This window comes from Dendrobium catenatum, unplaced genomic scaffold, assembly GCF_001605985.2.
Source record: "Dendrobium catenatum unplaced genomic scaffold, ASM160598v2 fragScaff_scaffold_1679, whole genome shotgun sequence".
Classification (NCBI taxonomy): domain Eukaryota; kingdom Viridiplantae; phylum Streptophyta; class Magnoliopsida; order Asparagales; family Orchidaceae; genus Dendrobium; species Dendrobium catenatum.
The window spans coordinates 254,679-273,176 of NW_021320141.1; the positions used below are offsets into that span (position 1 = coordinate 254,679).

Genomic DNA, 18,498 nt, shown 5'->3' on the forward strand with positions numbered 1-18,498 from the left:
TAGAATAATATAATATATTAAATTAAATTATTACTAAGTCAATTAGTTTTTTATTTATTTTTTATTTATTTATTAAGTCAATCAGTGTTAAAATTATTATCTAAAATATTATAAGAATTATAACTCTTTGAAAAAGATTATTAAGTGTGAACAAATTTATTATTTTAAGAAAGAGAAGAAAATTTATAAAATCGTTTTTTAGAAATTTTAGTTCTCTTTTTTATTATTAAACTAACTAATTATAAAATTATTTTAATATTATCAAATTTATGAAAATTATTTTTTTAAGATAAACACCCTGAAAACTCTCACAAATAATATTTTCTTATTCGGATAAAATTTACGTATACTAATATTTTCTAATTAGTTTAAATTACAATAATACCTATTTTCAAGAAAATCAATAAACAAGCAATTTCGAATTAATTCTGAACAATAAATGCTTATTTATCTTTACCTCCTAGCTTGGTAACGCGAACCGTTTCCCACACGTTTCGTCGCACCTCGGTAGATCTGCAGATAAGATCACGCCTTTTTATTGAAGCTTACACCCACACTGATAAATTTGCACCCGCTGAGTATTAAGCAAAAGAGAGTGAGATTATCTAATATCATTTGGAGAGCGAGGCTGAAAAGGCTAATGTCTGTCCTCTGCCACCCCCATGCCTGCAACTGCAAACTGCTCTTCCTTTATAGAGACAGAGAGACTTTTAGTGAGAGAAATGCATACCTCTAGTAAGAGAAAGTTGATGGTGAGGGAGAATAAGTGAGTAATCATGTCTACGGGAGTAGAGGAAGCTCTTATTAAGTTCATGCGGAAGAAGTCTATAGTGGAAGGTGATGAGCAATGAATTGTTAGAGAGATATTGCAGCTAGAAAGATAGGAGACATTTAAAGGTCGGATCTTTGGAGGGATAAAATGGAGCTCAGCAAGTTATGCATTTTAGTTGGAGAAGTAGCTACAGGGACGGGAAGTAGCTGGTAGCTGCAGGTTAGCTGTATGGGCCTGTGATAAAAGGCACTGCCACATCGATGTGACAATACGAGTATGCGAGTAAATCTCTTCGTAGTCATCGCTTCTTCTTTCTTTCTCACTCAAACTGCGTGTGACCGTTCTTCTCCTCAGTCTTAACCAGAGGCGACTCCAGCTTCCAGAGCTTTGAAGCTGCGACGCTTCCAAGCGCGCGTTTAGTGGCTGTACGCAATGCGAAGGAGGTGGTCGTTGTCATTTGTTCTGGCTCTGTTTCTTGCGTGGGGTTTCTGTTTCTGCGGCGGAATAACCGGTGGAAACGACGGTGGGTCGCCGGAGCTACGACTTCTTCTTTGTTTATTTCTGCCTCGGTATTTTATATTTCCGGACTCCGGACTTAGTGCAGAGCCGCCATTTACTTCTTGTTTTCATTATAATAATACTACTTATTCTGCTACTGTATCTTATTTAGTATTTTAATAGGGGCTCCATAGATCTTTCTCTCTATTCTATCCTCCACACTTTGATTTTTTAAGCAAATAGGAAAAGCGTTGTCTTTTTTAAAATTTGCTTTGCTTGCTTACCTCCAATCATTTTTGTTTGGTTGGTTTATTATAGTATTGAAGCTGTTTGTTCTGTTTCGTTGTCCCTTTCAGAAATTTTAATCTTTTTTATCAAAGAAGGCATCCATCTCATGAACAGACCACAAAGGAATAGATGCCGGATAAGAAATGGTTGGTTGCTCTGCTACGTTTAGGCTGTAGAGCGGTTAAGGCATCACACCTTATCCTTACCCCGCCTTTACTGTAATGAATTGAATATATAGAGCAAGGGTAATACTCTGTTTTCAGTTCAAATAGGATAGCTCATTTTCTTCTCATGCTGTATAGTTTACACTAACTGTAAGTTCAACTCCATAGCAACTTCAACATGTTGAAGATTTAAAGGATTGAGACCATGAAAATTGATGAGTTTATAAGTTCGTTACTAATAAAGTAAGCAAGAGCAGTTCTTCAAAGGTAAATTTACTTGAAGGAGGCAGACAAAATTTAAAACATAAACGAGGAAAAAGCCAAAGAGATCACGGTCATGGCCAAGAAAATGCCCTGGACATGATCAACGATGTGGAGGATATAATTATGATGAAAGAAATCGAAGTCCTTGAGGAGTACATGGACAGGGAAGAATACATATATGGCAATTAAATGATCCAATATTGTTAGTACAAGAAATATGGCCATTATGTTTCATGCTAATGGTCTTTCTTACCAACTTAAGGAGGATTCAAAGTTCATGAAAAAGCAAGTAGGACATTCTATTTAATTACTGCATATAGAAGAGAAGATCACAACCAAAGGGCAAGATCCTACATCGCACATTTCATGCAACTTTGGAAGATATTTCAAGGGGTAACAAAAACTTGAAGTTTGCAAGAGATCTTATTATGTAATTAATGTGCTTAATCTCATTTGTCTTGTTGCTATTCTAAAAATCGATTTCTTATTACATCACTTATCTGGTAAAGGATAGAACTTTTTTGGATGAGACCATCAAATTCATAGAAAAATGAGAAATTGGCACTTCTCACACTTCTAGGAAGCATGAAGATATTGATGTGTAGTTGGCTTTTAAAGTTAAGAAGAAAACTAATGGAGATGTGGAAAAATTTAAGGCAAGATTGGTGGCTAAATACTACAAGCAATAATGGGTATCAATTATGATGAGGTATTTGCTCTTGTTGCATGTGTGAAAATTATTATATGGATATTATATATTGTTGTACAAAACCAATGGAAGATTTTTTAAATAAATGTTGAATTTGCCTTATTGAACGATTTTCTTGAAGAACTCTATATGCAACAAGCTAGGCTATATGTGAAGGATGGCTATGATGAGAGAACCTAGAAGTTAAAAAGTGAAACTTAAATGGATTGAAGTGAGTGCCTCTACCTTGGAATATTAACATTAATTATTTGTTTAAAACAAATGATTTTGTTGGGTGTTTTTGTTGGTAGTGTATGTAAACCATGCAACGAACACAAAATAAAAAATAGAAAGCAACAGATATAGGAAGAAAATAGGATTTAATGGGGGAAAAATTGAATTAGGTTCAAAATTGGGAGAAACAAGTTCAAATGTCTATTTTCTTCTCTTTCATTGCTTCTCTTACCTCTTACACCATTCTCACACAAAATAAAATAGGAAGTCAAGTAAACAACATCAATGGATGCCACCCTTAAGAAAACAAGAGAAAAACTGTCTAGTTGGTCTAGAAGCATTGCGATGCTGAAACCTCTATCATTGGTTCTTCTGACAGCACTGTAACGATGACTTTAGAGCGTTGTGATGTCGAATTTAGAACGTTGCGGTGCTAAGCTCTAAGTCATTTCTCCCAATAAATTTGTAGCATTGGGGTGCTTTGGTACACAGCACCGGGACGTACGAAAAAAGTTTAACCCAAGCAAGGGGTGGACACCCTACCCCCTCCTCCCTCCTGCGAGCAAGACAAATTGTACTAAGATCCAAGGTAGATGTACAACCCGATTAATCATCTCATTTAGATTCCATACAGACTGACAGTTATTATGAGCTTGCTTTTTATGTAGAGAAAAGTTGAGATATATTGATAATAGTTGTTTTGTTTTCTTGGGCCCCAAAAAGGGGGGGGGGTGGTTGACCCCCCTCTTTCTTATCTTCTGTTAGGCTCGATTGTCCTGAATTGCGCAGAAGGCTTTTGCTTGACCTGGGTGTAACAATACTTGTCCCCCAAAGATGCACCTTATCCTCAAGGGGGAAGAATGATAATTGTCTCTTGATCTTCTCCTAAAAGGGATGAGGCCTGTTGAGGGATTCTCCTGATGCGACATAGTAGCATTCCCATACTTATCAGTGGCTATGTCATCATGCCAGAAAATTATTATATGGATATTATATATTGTTGTACAAAACCAATGGAAGATTTTTTAAATAATGTTGAATTTGCCTTATTGAATGATTTTCTTGAAGAACTCTATATGCAACAAGCTAGGCTATATGTGAAGGATGGCTATGATGAGAGAACCTAGAAGTTAAAAAGTGAAACTTAAATGGATTGAAGTGAGTGCCTCTACCTTGGAATATTTGTATTAATTATTTGTTTAAAACAAATGATTTTGTTGGGTGTTTTTGTTGGTGGTGTATGTAAACCACGCAATGAACACAAAATAAAAAATAGAAAGCAACAAATATAGGAAGAAAATAGGATTTAATGGGGGAAAAATTGAATCAGGGAAAAAAATCACGGAACCAAACCACACCATGAAATTCACTATAAAAATTGGGAGAAACAAGTTCAAATGTCTCTTTTCTCTCTCTTTCCTTGCTTCTCTTCACTCTTACAACAATCTCACACAAAATGAAATAGAAAGTCATGTAAACAACACCAATGGATGCCACCCTTAAGAAAATAAGAGAAAAACTACCCGGTTGGTCTAGAAGCATTGTGACGCTCAGACCTCTATCATTGGTCCTTCTGACAGCGCTGTTACGATGACTTTAGAGCATTGTGATGTTGAATTTAGAGCATTGTGGTTCTAAGCTCTATGTCATTCCTCCCAATAAATTTGTAGCATTGGGGTGCTCTGGTACACAGCGTCGGGACATACGAAAAAAGTTTAACCCAAGCAAGGGGTGGACACCCTACCCCCTCTCCCCAGCGAGCAGGACAAATTGAACTAAGATCCAAGGTAGCTGTACAACCCGATTGATCATCACATTTAGATTCCATACAGACTGACAGTTCTTATGAGCTTGCTTCATATGTGGAGAAAAAATGAGATATATTGATAATAGTTGTTTTTTTTTCTTGGGCCCCACAAGGGGGGGGGGGAGTTGAATCCCTCTCTTCCTTATCTTCTGTTAGGCCCAATTGTCCTGAATTGGGCAGAAGGCTTTTGCCTGACTTGGGTGTAACAATACTTGTCCCCCAAAGATGCACCTTATCCTCAAGGGGGAAGGATGAGAATTGTCTCCTGATCTTCTCTTAAAAGGGATGAGGCCTTTGGAGGGATTTTCCTGATGAGACATAGTAACATTCCCATACTTGTCAGTGGCTATGTCATCGTGCCATACCCTCACATGAATTTCTGATAGTATTCAGTGAGGCTTAAGAACCCTCTCAACTCCTTTATGTTTTTATGTGAAGGCCAGTCTAGCATAGTCTCAATCTTGGACTGGTTTGTTGCTACCCTTGCTTTGCTCACCACATTGTTATAGGTACTACATTCGTGGCTATTTAAAAGAATATTTATTTAGGTTGGCATATCGTTAGTGCTCTCTCAAAATCTCCAATACAATCCTCAGGTGGCCCACATGCTCTGCCTCTATACGATTATAGATCAGTATGTCATCAAAACAACATCAAAACAAATTTTTTCAGGTATGGTTGAAAAACCCGATTCATGGGAATGAAAGGTGGTTGAACCATTGGTCTGGCCGAAAGGCATCAACAAAAACTCGTAATGATCTCATGAGTTCTCAGAGTTGTCTTATGCACATCTCTTGATTTCATTCTAATATGGTGGTATCCAGACTTCAGGTAGGGGTGTCAATATTTTACCCCACTTAAAACCCGACCCAAATTCAACCTGAAAAATTATGGGTTTGGGTCAACCTGTTTGGCAAACTAGTCTGATTCAGGTTCAATATCTCGACCCCTTTTTAAAATTTGGTAGGATTTGGGTTAACCCAAAGACTTGAATTTGGATTGGATTGACCTGAATCTCGCCCCGTCTAGCATTCTCACATGCACCTGTTCGATTTCCTGCGCCCTCTTGTGTTGCCAACCTTGTATTGCACTCCTTGCCTCACCTGCGCACTGACGCTCTTGTGCCCGCTGCCGCATCTCCACGCGTTGCTGCACCGTTTACACTCAGTGCCCTTTCGCTCTCGTCTGCAAGTCAACTCAGCTACCAGCACTGGTCATTTGCAAGTTTTCCTGCATCGCTCATCAACCAGATCGGGTCGAGTCAATCCGGTAACATGTGTGTGTTAGATTCGGGTCATAAATCTTGACCCGGGTTAGAATTCCTGCCATTTACAAAATCGAGTCGGGTAGGGCCAACCCTTTTGGACCTAGGTCAATTTCGGGTTGAACCCGATAATTCGTTCTGGCAATCCTAACTTCAAGTTAATTTTGGAGGAAATGATCGCTCCAAATAACTCTTTGATCATGGGGATATAAAATTTGTCCAACACAGTTTCCTTATTTAGGATCTTAAAATCCACACAGAACTTCTAAGTATCATCCTTTCTTACCAATAAGAAAGGTTGAAAAAGGGGCTCACATGCCTTCCTCAAGCATCTTTTTGATGAGCTTCTCTATCTCATTCTTTTGAATTTGCGAGTATCGGTATGATTTGGCACCGATAGGAGAAGCTCCCTCCTTTAAGGTAATGGCATGCTCGTGCTCCTGGGGTGGTGGTAATCTACGAGGCAATTGAAAAATCTCAGAGAGTTGTTACAGAACTGTTATACACCATTAGAAACCTCCGTCGGCTTTGAGGCTTGGACCTCCTCCAGGCTCTATAGCTGAACTAAGTAGTCTAGTCCTGCTCCTTAGATCACCTTGACCATGGTTTTTAGTGAAATTGTGGTTCTGCATGGCCTAGCATGTCCTCGTAGTACGACCTTCTTGCCCTCCACCTAAATCTCTATTGTTAGAGATTTCCAATTTTCCTTTGTCTCTTCGATTATTTGTAACCACTTCATCCCTAGGATAAAATAAGTGCTCCTGTGCTCCCCAAATCCAAGGAAAGAAAATCCTTCACTATTTGTATGTCATGGAGTGTCAGCATCACCTTCCTGCAAATCCCTCTACTCCTCTCCACATTTTTAGTTCTCATCACAACTCCAAAGCTTCTTGTGTACACCAACTTCAATCCCAACTGGTCCACAACCCGATTTGAGAAGAAGTTATGTATGACCCCACTATAGACAAATATCACCACAGGATGCTCCTTGATTTGACCCCTCACCTTCATGTCGTGATTTAGAGCAAATCCCATAGAATTTAGGGACACTTTAGCCACATCAAGGTGAAGGTGTTCTCTTTCTTCTTCTACTTCCTCCACCAAGACCTCACTATATTTCTCTTCCTCTTCACACAACAAAAGACATGGAGTGTGCATACTTCTCATTACAACGAAAACATTGACCTTTCGCTTTCTTGTCCTGCACCTCTATTTTTGTAAGGCGTTTGAAGTTGGCCCTAGGACGAGCTCTCCTGTTCTTCTCCCTTGGTGCCTCCCACTAAAATGATACCGTCTAGGTCCTCGACGCTAATGAGGTTGAGGTACTTCCGTAAGAGCTTCCCGCAACTCTCCTTATATTGCTTCTCTCGATCTGCCTTCAATCCTTTGTTATTTATGCTTGCTCAAATGTTTCCTTCAACCCCTCAGCCTCAATAATCGAAGGTCTGCTTGTATGGTTGAAAACCTTCCTTCCATGGTGGATAACCTCTCCTCCATCCTGTATGTAATTTGTTCGAATTCACTTTCCAATGCATTGACCTTCTTTACTGCCATGATGCCATCTCTTCAAAACCTCGCTCTGATACCAATTTGATGGGTTTTGGAAGCGAAAACAACAAAATAAAGAAGAAATTGTTGGAAAACAATTTGAGGGCTGATTTTTATTACTCCTTCAACAAATAACAAAAAAAATACAATTGATCTACTATTTGGAAGGTAGATTTGCTCTCTGACAAGCCCTAGACACCACCAGGAAACTCTTAAGAAAAACTACAGCAGAAAATCCATGGTATAAAATAGAAAATACAATATAATTAGCCTTAAACAGGCTTCCCACTTTCCTTTTAAACCAGCCCCTTTTTATAATTAATTCCCCTCTCAATTTAAATTTGATTTGTATCTCTTTGCTAAATCAATTCTCACCCAATTATAATTAAAATCTTCCTAAATCTCTTTCCCATTATTTCTCCTCATAATATATTTAATTAAATATTTTTTGGGTCTCTCAAGGGGGCTTGAAGGCCCCTCTTTCCTATCTTCTGCTGGGCCCCTCTTTCCTATCTTCTGCTAGGCCTGGTTTTCCGCCTGGCCTGAGCATTAGCCTGGGCGTAACAATGATCTCATTTGGGGGGGATGGCATGCTTTGAGAAGTCGAAATATAAATTGTTTTCTGTTTGGGTGATCCGCCATTCTTATGAATTAATTTCTTAGATCACATAGGGTGGATTTGAGTTGACCTTTTGTTGGTTTTGTGCTCTTGCCTTCTTATTGCAACCATGTCTCGTCAAAAGTGTCTCTTCATGAGTTCTTTTTTATTTGGGCTATGGTAAGTTATTTTTTGACTAGTGATTTCTCCTTGGAACAAATGCACCTCTACCTATATTCTTTGTCTAGTTATTTTGCCTATGCATTCACATCACTTACATGTAAAAGTTTACATGTTTTCCCTTTTTTTCTTTTGCCTTCGTATTTTTGTTTTCATTGGATAGTTTGAGTAATCTTTTATGTAATTGGGAAAGGCTATTTTGGTTGCTTTTTGGTGCCCGCTTTGAATGAGTTTTTTTGTTTAATTGAATTTTTATCTCTGATTGTTATTTTTGTAGTTTTGGCTTTTTAGTTTGTTTGCTTAAATGACGAGGACTAGTTAGGTTCTTTGTGATCTGATGATCACTTGGATCACCTATGGTTGGTTTTCTTGACCTCTGCAGTCTGCCCATATTCCAGTCAAGTTATTTTCTTATGCATTCTCATCTTTCTTACACTTACAAGTTTACATGTTTCCCTTTTTGAGTTGGTTTTTGGTAGCCCGTTGAGACCTCTTCGACGAGGGGGCTACTTTATTTGGTCATGTAGTTCAACTCGGGCATAGCTCAATTCCCTCTAAAAAAGGAAGTTGATTGTTAAAGCTAATCTCAAGTGGAAGTTGATTGTTAAAGCAATGACTGTGTTCTTTAACCTTTTTTTTAGAAAGGAAGATTCCTTGTTCCCTTAAATTTGAATTTTGGGTGACATCAACTTTCAAGCTATTCGATTACATATCCGTTTCATGAATGTATTTGATTTTTCTACCAAATACATCAGCATCACAATGCAATTTAGGCTTCGTTTGGGACGGTTTTTTTACTGGTTCTTAAAGCTGTTTTTAGTAGAAAATTTAATTTTTGTACTAGATAGCCTCTTTAAGAAGCAGTGAAAAGCCATCCCAAACGAAGCCTTAGTGTAAATCGGCTAAAGTTACTGATTTCATAAATTTTTATGCTTATGGCTCTTGAGTCCGTTCCTTTTCAGGTTTGACGCTTGTAGAAATCAAGAAGTCGTTCCGCAATGTTGATGATATCCTCTATGATTGGACTGGTGCTGCTTCCTCAGACTATTGCTTCTGGAGAGGGATAACCTGTGACAACATAACCTTCGAAGTTATTTCACTGTGAGAATACCCTCTCTATCATTTCTGAAATAGCTTTTGAATGATATTGAGGTCTTTTGAATTTTTTTTTTAAATTTAATTCAGCAATTTCTCTGGCTTAAATCTTGATGGGGAGATCTCACCAGCAATAGGGAATCTCAGAAGCCTTGTCACACTGTATAGTTTTATCGATACTTTTTACGGAATTATCTGAAATTTCTGTGGCTTGTTGACCTTTAGCTGGAACTTGATTCATTTTCTATGATTGAATAGTGACCTCAAATCGAACCAACTTTCGGGCCAAATCCCTGATGAGATTGGTGATTGTTCCTTATTAGAAACATTGTGAGTCCTCATTTACATTTCTTTTCAACATATATACTATGATTATAGCTTATGGCCTTTTTTTCTGTCATCAGGGATTTGTCATTTAACAATATCAATGGGGATATACCTTATTCAATATCAAAATTAAAGAAGTTGGAAAGCTTGTAAGTCATTGATTTGAAATGCCATGGACTCTTCTTTATGTCTTTATGTAACGTAAATGCTTCATGTTTTTTTTTTCAGGATTTTGAAAAGCAATCAGTTGACTGGTCCTATTCCTTCAACGCTCTCACAGATTCCAAATTTAAAATTTTTGTATGCGTCGTAGCACTTTCTTTATTCTGATCAGTTCTCATAAAATTTGCCCAACTTCTATTACTTGTTACTGTTACAGGGACTTGGCTCAGAATAAATTGAGTGGGGAGATACCCAGGCTTATTTATTGGAATGAAGTATTGCAATACCTGTGAGTGGCATTTCCTGGTCTAGAATATGGGAAGAACTCTTAACACGTGCAAAATGGAAAATCTGCAGCTGTGCATATTTAGGCTTCATTTGGGATGGCTTTTTCATTGCTTCTTAAAGCAGCTTTATAGTACAAATTTTTTTAATTATTATACTAAAAATATAAAATCGTCCCAAATGAAGCCTTAGTGTGCGGGGATGAATGGGCTCCCTGCACAGTGTGCACTGTAATGGATGATTTCCTTTTAGTGAAGTTGTTGTGAATTATGCCAATGCAGGTTTTGGGGAACACCAGTCTTGGAATTTATAACTATTTTGTGTATGTTTATTGATTCACATTTTTTTTCCAGGGGATTGCGAGGAAACAATCTGGAGGGAAGCCTATCTCCTGATATGTGTCAGTTGACCGGGCTTTGGTATTTGTAAGTATCCCATCCCTAAGGCTAAATATAGTGGAAATAAGCAAGACTTGATTATCATTATTACATCACTCTATCCCGCATATTTCTCTAATGAATTTTATGTTTGAATACTTTATCTTTTAGTGATGTGAAGAACAACAGTTTGAAGGGGACTATACCTGAAAGCATAGGAAACTGTACAAGTTTTCAAGTTTTGTAAGGACTCCAATTCCCTTTCATCTTACTTCTAATGAGCTGTTTAACTATAGAATCTTACTCCAAATATATGCTTTATTATAGGGATCTTTCGTACAATCAATTCTCTGGAGAAATTCCCTTCAACATAGGATTTTTGCAAGTTGCTACTTTGTATGTGATTATTCTCAAAGGCTTTCTCTACTTCCTAGTAGTTAGATATGCGGATACTTACTGAAGTATTTATTTGCATTCTTACACCAGGTCATTGCAAAACAATAAGTTTACTGGATCTATTCCTTCTGTTATTGGTCTTATGCAGGCTCTGGCTGTATTGTAAGTCATACATTCTCTTGATCTTTTAGTTTTTTGTGTTTTTTCAAATTCCTTTTTCCTTGTTTTCATCAAAGAAAGAAGGTTCAATGTTTTTTTATCCTTAAGAGTACGAGGCTTCGTTTGGGACGGCTTTTTTATTGCTTCTTAAAACAACATTTTAGTATAAAACTTCTAATTTTTGTACTAAAAAGCTGCTTTAAGAAGAGGCAAGAAAGCCGCCCCAAACGAAGCCTGAGACTTCAATGTTAACTTCAGTTAAGTTACTTGATTTTCTAATTTGCTATACTTTTGTGAGTCTATTAATGATGAACATTATCCTGGATACATGATAGAATATCTGTTTTTTTTTATGCTGCAGAGACTTAAGTTGTAATCTTCTAAGTGGACCAATCCCTCCTATTTTGGGCAACTTAACATATACAGAGAAGCTGTAAGTTTACAATTTTATGAACATATCATGCTACAAGCTGAAGTATCCAAGATAAATTTTTAAATGAAAGCTCTCGACTTTGCTTGTATATCGAATTCATTGACTAAATTGTTACTTGCATATTCATCACATTTGAGTTATCATCTTTTACATTAGCAACTGAAATTAAATATAGTAGTTTAATGTGTTGCAGCCACAGTTGTGTATATCAGGTTCAACTACTTGTTTTATAGTGGAAAATTTCAGAAAGACGAGCAAATTTAAATTATATTAATCCGAGAAAATGAATTGAAGACCTTTTCTTTGTTTTTGATGAACAATACACTTTTTGATGGATTTTGTTCTCTTTTTAATATTTTTGCTTTGGATATTATCCTTTTTTAAGGATTAAATGTGGCAATAGCTACTTGTGCCTTACCATTTCTTTGTCTGTAACTTCCGTTAATGAAATCAAGTGAAAGAACCAATCTCATGAAATAATTATGGAATCTATCCTATTTTTTCATTAGTGATTGACAATTCTGTTGGGTGTTAAATGACATTACTGATCATCCAGGTATTTGCAAGGCAACAGATTGACTGGACCTATACCACCTGAGCTTGGTAACATGACGATGCTTCATTACTTGTAAGTGGTAACTGTGAAGAGTTGCTGTTTTGAAATTTTGTTATAAGTTTCTATCTGAAATTTTACAGTCATGCAGGGAGTTAAATGACAACCAGCTTACAGGGAGTATACCACCCGAGCTTGGGAAGCTAACAGACTTATTTGACTTGTATGATCTTGCCTAAATTCGATTTTTTTGGTCTAGATGCTTAATTTTTCATGTCATCTTTGCACCAAGAATGGAAAAGAATAATGAAATTAATGATTTAGGAATATTGCGAACAATTATCTTGAAGGGACTATTCCTGATAATTTGAGCTCATGTGTGAATCTTAATAGCCTGTGAGTATTATCTTTTAATCGCAGTTGTTCATGTAGTTACGAATTCTTCTTGTGTGTGAGTTATCTACTACTAATTCATCTTTTTACAGTAATGCACATGGAAACAAGTTGAATGGTACCATTCCACGGACTTTTAAAAACCTTGATAGTATGACATATTTGTGAGTTAACATGTTCCTTATATTCATTTATTGAAGTGACTTTTAACTCTGATCAATCAATTTTTCTTAAGACTTTATGTGCATCAGATAAACCAAGTAATATTTGAATTTAGCATTTTTTTATAATTATTATATGTCTATGACAGGAATCTATCTGCAAACAATCTGAAAGGTCCAATTCCTATTGAACTTTCAAGAATTGGGAATTTAGATACGCTGTAAGGATCAATGAACTTTGAAGGCTTATTTATGAAAAGGATGATAAATGTTTTGGTCCTTCTGATGGTATATACTTTCATGCAGTGATATATCATCTAACATGATCAGTGGCCCTATTCATTCCTCCATTGGTGATCTAGAACATCTTCTTAAACTGTGGGTTATATAATCATATTTTCATGCCTTACCTTTCTACTCCCTTCTAATAATTTCTCAACCTTATTTAGGAATTTGAGCAATAATCATTTATTTGGTTACCTTCCTCCAGAGTTCGGAAACTTGCGAAGTATCATGGAGATGTAAGAACTCTGTAGAAAGTAAAAAATTATAATGCTTCTATTTTATTTATTTAATGTGATTAACGTTCCTCTTCTAATTCTTGTTTCCTTTAAAACTACTGGATTTTAATGCAGTGACTTATCTAGAAATCAGCTCTCAGGCCAGATACCCCAGGAGTTTGGATTGCTTCAAAACCTCATGCTATTGTAATCCTCGTCATTTATGCAGTAGTAAAGTAGATAAGTAGAAGGCATTTGTAAATAATATATTAATCTTTGATTCTATATCTCTGCAGAAGAGTAGAAAACAACAATTTATCTGGCGGCATAATGTGCCTAACCAATTGTCCTAGTCTTTCTGTTCTGTAAGTTGAGAATAGAATTTTGGTTTTAAGCTTTTACTGAAGAAATTTAATCGTATCAACAATTGTAAACAGCAATGTTTCATACAACAAATTTGTTGGTGATATACCAAACATGAACAACTTATCGCGCTTCTCTCCTGAAAGGTGTGATCTCTTGGAATTTCTCCATTGTTCTGTAGCTTTTATTTCTCAACGACTTGAGCTTCGTTTGAAATTTATTTGATGGCTTACTTGCTGTTTCTTAAACGAGCTTTTTAGTATAAAAGTTTAAATTTTTGTACTAGAAAGATGTTTTAAGAAGCAGTAAAAAAGCTGTTCCAACCAAAGCCTTAACTTATCAATTATTTGTTTGGGTTTATACCTTTTATCATGATTGATGGTTCAGTACCATTTAATTATTATGTTTTTAATTTGAAGGGGTTCTTATTGAAATCTTATTTTTTATTGGGTTTACAGCTTTATAGGCAACCCTGGTCTGTGTGGTTACTGGCTTGGTTCTCAATGTGATTCAGCCAATCCATCTGTGAGAGCTAAACAAGGTCTGTTTTTTGTTATTTTTTTAGTCCTTCAATTTAAACCTAATTACTGTTAGGGGCTTCTGTTTTCCAATGCATGGAATTTGAGCTATGATATTTTGTCTGTTAATATATTATTTGCAGCCACAATTTCCAAAGCTGCCATTTTGGGAATTGCTTTGGGAGCTCTTGTCATTCTTCTGTTGATTTTAGTTGCAGCATGCAGGCCACACAAACCTCCAACTTTTCCTGATTATCCACAAAAACCAGGTAATCTTTCTCAACTGTCATTTATTATTTTGTGTTCATTTAGGCTTTGTTTGAGATAGCTTTTTTGTTGCTTCTTAAATCAGCTTTCTTGTATAAAAAGGAAATTTTATGTACTAAAAATTCAAGAAGCAATAAGAAAGTTGTTCCAAACGAAGCCTTAAACAGAGGTGGAGAAGGAAGGGCTAGCATCTCATTTTCTCGAGCCGGTCATGTGCCGCAATCACGAACCATGTTTTTTGTCGGCGTACATTAATGCCTCTGTATGCCCTACGTGAACAGGAACCTAATTCTTTGAATTTTGCTTACTGTTCTTCATGTCTAAAGACATTTCTTCTCAAAATTTAGGTTGTAATATATTATTTCCATGATCAAAGTTAATATTCATTTTTTATGCAGTTACCAATGCGTCACCTAAGCTTGTGATCTTACACATGAATATGGCTCTACATGTCTATGATGACATAATGAGAATGACTGAGAATTTGAGTGAGAAGTATATCATTGGATATGGTGCATCAAGCACTGTTTACAAGTGTGTGCTTAAGAACTGCAGGCCAGTAGCCATCAAGAGGATTTACTCACACTATCCTCAATACCTTAAGGAATTTGACACAGAGTTGGAGACACTTGGAAGCATCAAACACCGAAATTTAGTCAGCTTACAAGGATACTCTCTTTCACCATTTGGCAATCTACTCTTTTATGATTACATGGAGAATGGGAGCCTCTGGGATCTTCTCCATGGTAATATTTGGCACATTTCTGACTCATTGAATAATTTTATTTTGACACATTGGATGAGTGAAATCAAGATTATTACTTTTTCAGTCTGTATCAATCATTAAATGAGCACTTTAAGTGATTCTGACTTGTTTTCATTCATTAAATGAGCACTTTTTAAGTGATCATGAGTTGTTTTACTATCAAAACTAGCTAAATTTGTTATCTCGTTTCTTACTAAAAGGATCTTTGAAGAAGAAAAAGCTCGATTGGGAGACTCGACTAAAAATTGCCCTGGGAGCAGCAGAAGGTCTGGCTTATCTACACCATGACTGCAGCCCCCGGATCATTCATAGAGATGTGAAGTCCTCTAACATACTATTGGACAAAGATTTTGAGGCTCATCTCACTGATTTTGGCATTGCAAAATTCCTTTGTGTGAACAAAGCCCATACCTCGACGTATGTGATGGGAACCATAGGCTACATTGACCCCGAATATGCTCGAACTTCTCGGCTTAATGAGAAGTCTGATGTCTATAGCTATGGCATCGTCCTACTTGAACTCCTCACAGGCAAGAAGGCGGTCGATGAAGAATGCAACTTGCATCAACTGGTAACGACTTACCTCTTGATTAATAATCATATTATAGTTTCTTTCTATTTTTTTTTATTATTTTTTTGACAATTACATTGTTGGTTACTTTGCATGTAATTTTAAGGACTAGAGAGCTCAAGTAATATTTCATCGGACAACTATTTTGATGTTGGATGGTTAAGGGTGTAGGGTTTATAATGCTAATTAGGATGAGATGTAAGATGAAAATATATAAAGTACTCATATGTTCGGCAATTAATTTTAATGTATGGATAACATGCACAATTATTCAGTCCAAAAGATAATGAGGCAATCAATCAAAATTTAAAATTTGAGATGATAAACAAAGATAAGCATAAAGGATTAGCAACAATGTTTAAAAGGAGAATCTGACATATATCTTTATAAAATTTCAGTCATATTAGCATGCAAAGTCAATGACTGGAAAATTTGGAAGACAAGGACAATGAGAAAAATCACCCTAAAGGAAGAATGAAGCCTCGCCTTGTTGCAAGTATTCTCCCCTTAGAAGTAGCCACTTATGTTTCGAAAGTATTTGAAGAATATAAATTTAATAAACACATAAAAAGAAAATTTGAAATGGGATTTTAATATTTACCATACAATGAATTTAACGTACAAAAGACTTGATAGGACCTCTAAAAAAATTAGCGAAAATAAACAACATCAGGATTTAATGTGAGAAAATTCGAAATTGAGAAAAAATAACGGAGACACACCATACCAAGAAATTCACAATGAAATTTGAGGGAAATAATACAGATTTTTCTTATCTTTCACTCTCTTCTTATCTTTCTTCACCCTTGCACCGTTATCATACAAACAAAACAAAGAGACTCAATTAAAACCACCAAGGGACACAACCCTTCAAGAAAAATGAGTAAGAAAACTACCAGCCCACATTGTAACGTTGCGGCGCTCAACTCTATCTTCTGTCTTTTTGATAGCATTGCAGTGCTCCGGTTTGTCTGTTTCCAAGCAAACTATACAACACCACAACATTGTACGGTTGTAGGGGGAATTTTTTTATTTTTTTTCTGCTGTGAAGCACCTAAAAACCAAGCATGAAGAATTGAAGATTATTACCCCTGCAACCGTCCAACGAGCTTGATCAATGGAAATGAAGTCCAAGGCAGCAATACAACTCGATTGATAATATAATCAGAATCCACACAAAAATAACATCATTTGTCATTTTCAGTGTATTTTAACATGTTAAGTGAGCTGTGAAATAAAAACTGATCATCCCTACAAAATGGATTGCTTTCTCAATAAACTGAAATGTGGAGATTTGGACCATATTCCTTTTGAGTCGCATTATTTTGAAGCTGAAAAAACATCTGAGCTCGGGCCATTAACTTCATTAGCTTTTGTAATTCTATATTTTAGCTAAACTGGTTGCCTGTTATAGGAGCTTATATGAATGAAATAATCTGCCATTATCTGTTTGCTAGTGCATTCTCATAAAGTGATACTTCTGTTTGTGATTGGGGAGACCCTCATCTAAAATAGTGCATTCTCATAGCCATTGTATTCTATTTACATACTTTTTTTTTGTTTTTGCAACAGATATTATCGAAGGCAGTAAACGATGCAGTAATGGAAACAGTTGAACCGGAAATTTCAGCCACCTGCAGTGATCTCGGCCCTGTAAAGAAAGTGTTCCAGTTAGCTCTCCTCTGCACCAAAAAGCAGCCCTCGGACCGGCCGACAATGCATGAAGTGGTTCGGTTACTAAACTTTCTTGCTAAACCAAACCTTTCTTCATCAACGAAGCAGCTGCTTCCTTCACCTCCACTTCCATCGACAATGCCAAGCTACATGAATGGGTATTCAGGGTTTCAGAAAACATCTGCTCTTACTTGTACTTCTTTCAGTTCCTCTGATGCCCAGCTCTTTCTCAAGTTTGGTGAGGTAATTTCTCATAACAGCGAGTGATAGTGATCTTAAAAAATTCACATCAGAATCAAATGTAGAAATGGAAGTTGCAAAGTTCTGCCTTTTTTTGGTTTCCTGTGAAACTAAGGGGAGTTTTCTTTTGAAAATCAACTTAGGGGAGTTGGCTCTCTTTCTGTTTGGCAATCAAAATCTTTAATCATTTTTGTCATAAGGATACCTTTTCCATGCTTTCTGTAGGAGATTGAATTCAAGGAACTTTGCTATGTGAACGTCAGAAATGATGAAATATATATATGCTTGAATTTTGAGTTTGTAAAATTTCGGCTTTTTTGGGGAATTGAAATCAAATAGCAGTAGCATAATTAGAAAAAAAAAAGAATGTGAGTATGAAACTGGAAGCTAGATTTCTGTCAACAGAGTTTCGTAAGAATGAATTAATTATTTTGTGCGGTCATTGTATGTCGTCTGGAGTCAAATCAGAGTACGTTATGTCACCTCCTTGCTGTGTATTAAGGTTGTGTACCTTTTGTCTTATTGTGTATAGTGGTTGTTTAACCGTTGCATATTGAGTTCTGTGGCGTGCTTTGATTCGCTTATGGGTACAGAGCTATCGTTGTCCGCACAGAATAATTTCTCGTAAGAATGAGAGCTTATTGAAACTTCAGTTAGATTAAATGTCTACCATTGATGTTCAGTTTTGTTGGTTTGTTGAGCTGTATTTTGCAGATAATCATGTAGGCATGTGGATAAAAATGTTGCCTTGACTAACAATCAAACAGAAGCTGATTGATCTGGTTTGATTTTAAAAATGTTGTCAAGAGCTGTAAATCAAACAAAAGCTAAGTTCTATGCTCAGTTGTCAATTTTGGGCCCAACCATTAAAGATCAATAAATGAAGATGAAATCTGAGCTAGTAAATTGATGGAGGTATCGGTGGGCTTGTAAGGTCGCTTTCTATGGCAGCG

At 36.4% G+C, this 18,498-nt stretch overlaps 1 protein-coding gene across 4 annotated transcripts; it reads left to right on the forward strand.

Moving 5' to 3' along the window:
* The first annotated feature begins 493 nt into the window (after positions 1–493).
* On the forward strand, positions 494–17,838 carry LOC110102274 (LRR receptor-like serine/threonine-protein kinase ERECTA). Of its 4 annotated transcripts, none has more exons than XM_020830540.2 (28): positions 494–1,054; positions 1,127–1,295; positions 9,268–9,406; positions 9,491–9,562; positions 9,659–9,730; positions 9,805–9,876; positions 9,956–10,027; positions 10,107–10,178; positions 10,528–10,599; positions 10,723–10,794; positions 10,879–10,947; positions 11,038–11,109; positions 11,468–11,539; positions 12,096–12,167; positions 12,244–12,315; positions 12,417–12,488; positions 12,578–12,649; positions 12,796–12,867; positions 12,953–13,024; positions 13,096–13,167; positions 13,282–13,353; positions 13,443–13,511; positions 13,584–13,655; positions 13,968–14,050; positions 14,171–14,296; positions 14,693–15,040; positions 15,261–15,631; positions 17,204–17,838. In XM_020830540.2, the coding sequence occupies exons 2-28, from the start codon at positions 1,205–1,207 to the stop codon at positions 17,570–17,572; spliced, it is 2,961 nt and encodes a 986-aa protein (XP_020686199.1). In that variant the 5' UTR covers positions 494–1,054; positions 1,127–1,204; the 3' UTR covers positions 17,573–17,838. The 4 variants fall into 4 exon arrangements, with proteins under 4 accessions (XP_020686199.1, XP_028557189.1, XP_020686200.1 ...); XM_028701356.1 differs by having other exon boundaries at positions 1,149–1,295; XM_020830541.2 differs by having other exon boundaries at positions 494–1,046.
* Positions 17,839–18,498: the final 660 nt, after the last annotated feature.

What these genes read in the sequence shown, in the direction of transcription:
- LOC110102274 (XM_020830540.2), top strand. Translation starts at nt 1,205, where the DNA reads ATGCGAAGGAGGTGGTCGTTGTCATTTGTTCTGGCTCTGTTTCTTGCG. An exon ending in ATTCCAAATTTAAAATTTTT is followed by an intron (nt 10,028 to 10,106) that starts GTATGCGTCGTA and finishes TTACTGTTACAG; the next exon opens with GGACTTGGCTCAGAATAAAT. An exon ending in ATGCAGGCTCTGGCTGTATT is followed by an intron (nt 11,110 to 11,467) that starts GTAAGTCATACA and finishes TTTATGCTGCAG; the next exon opens with AGACTTAAGTTGTAATCTTC.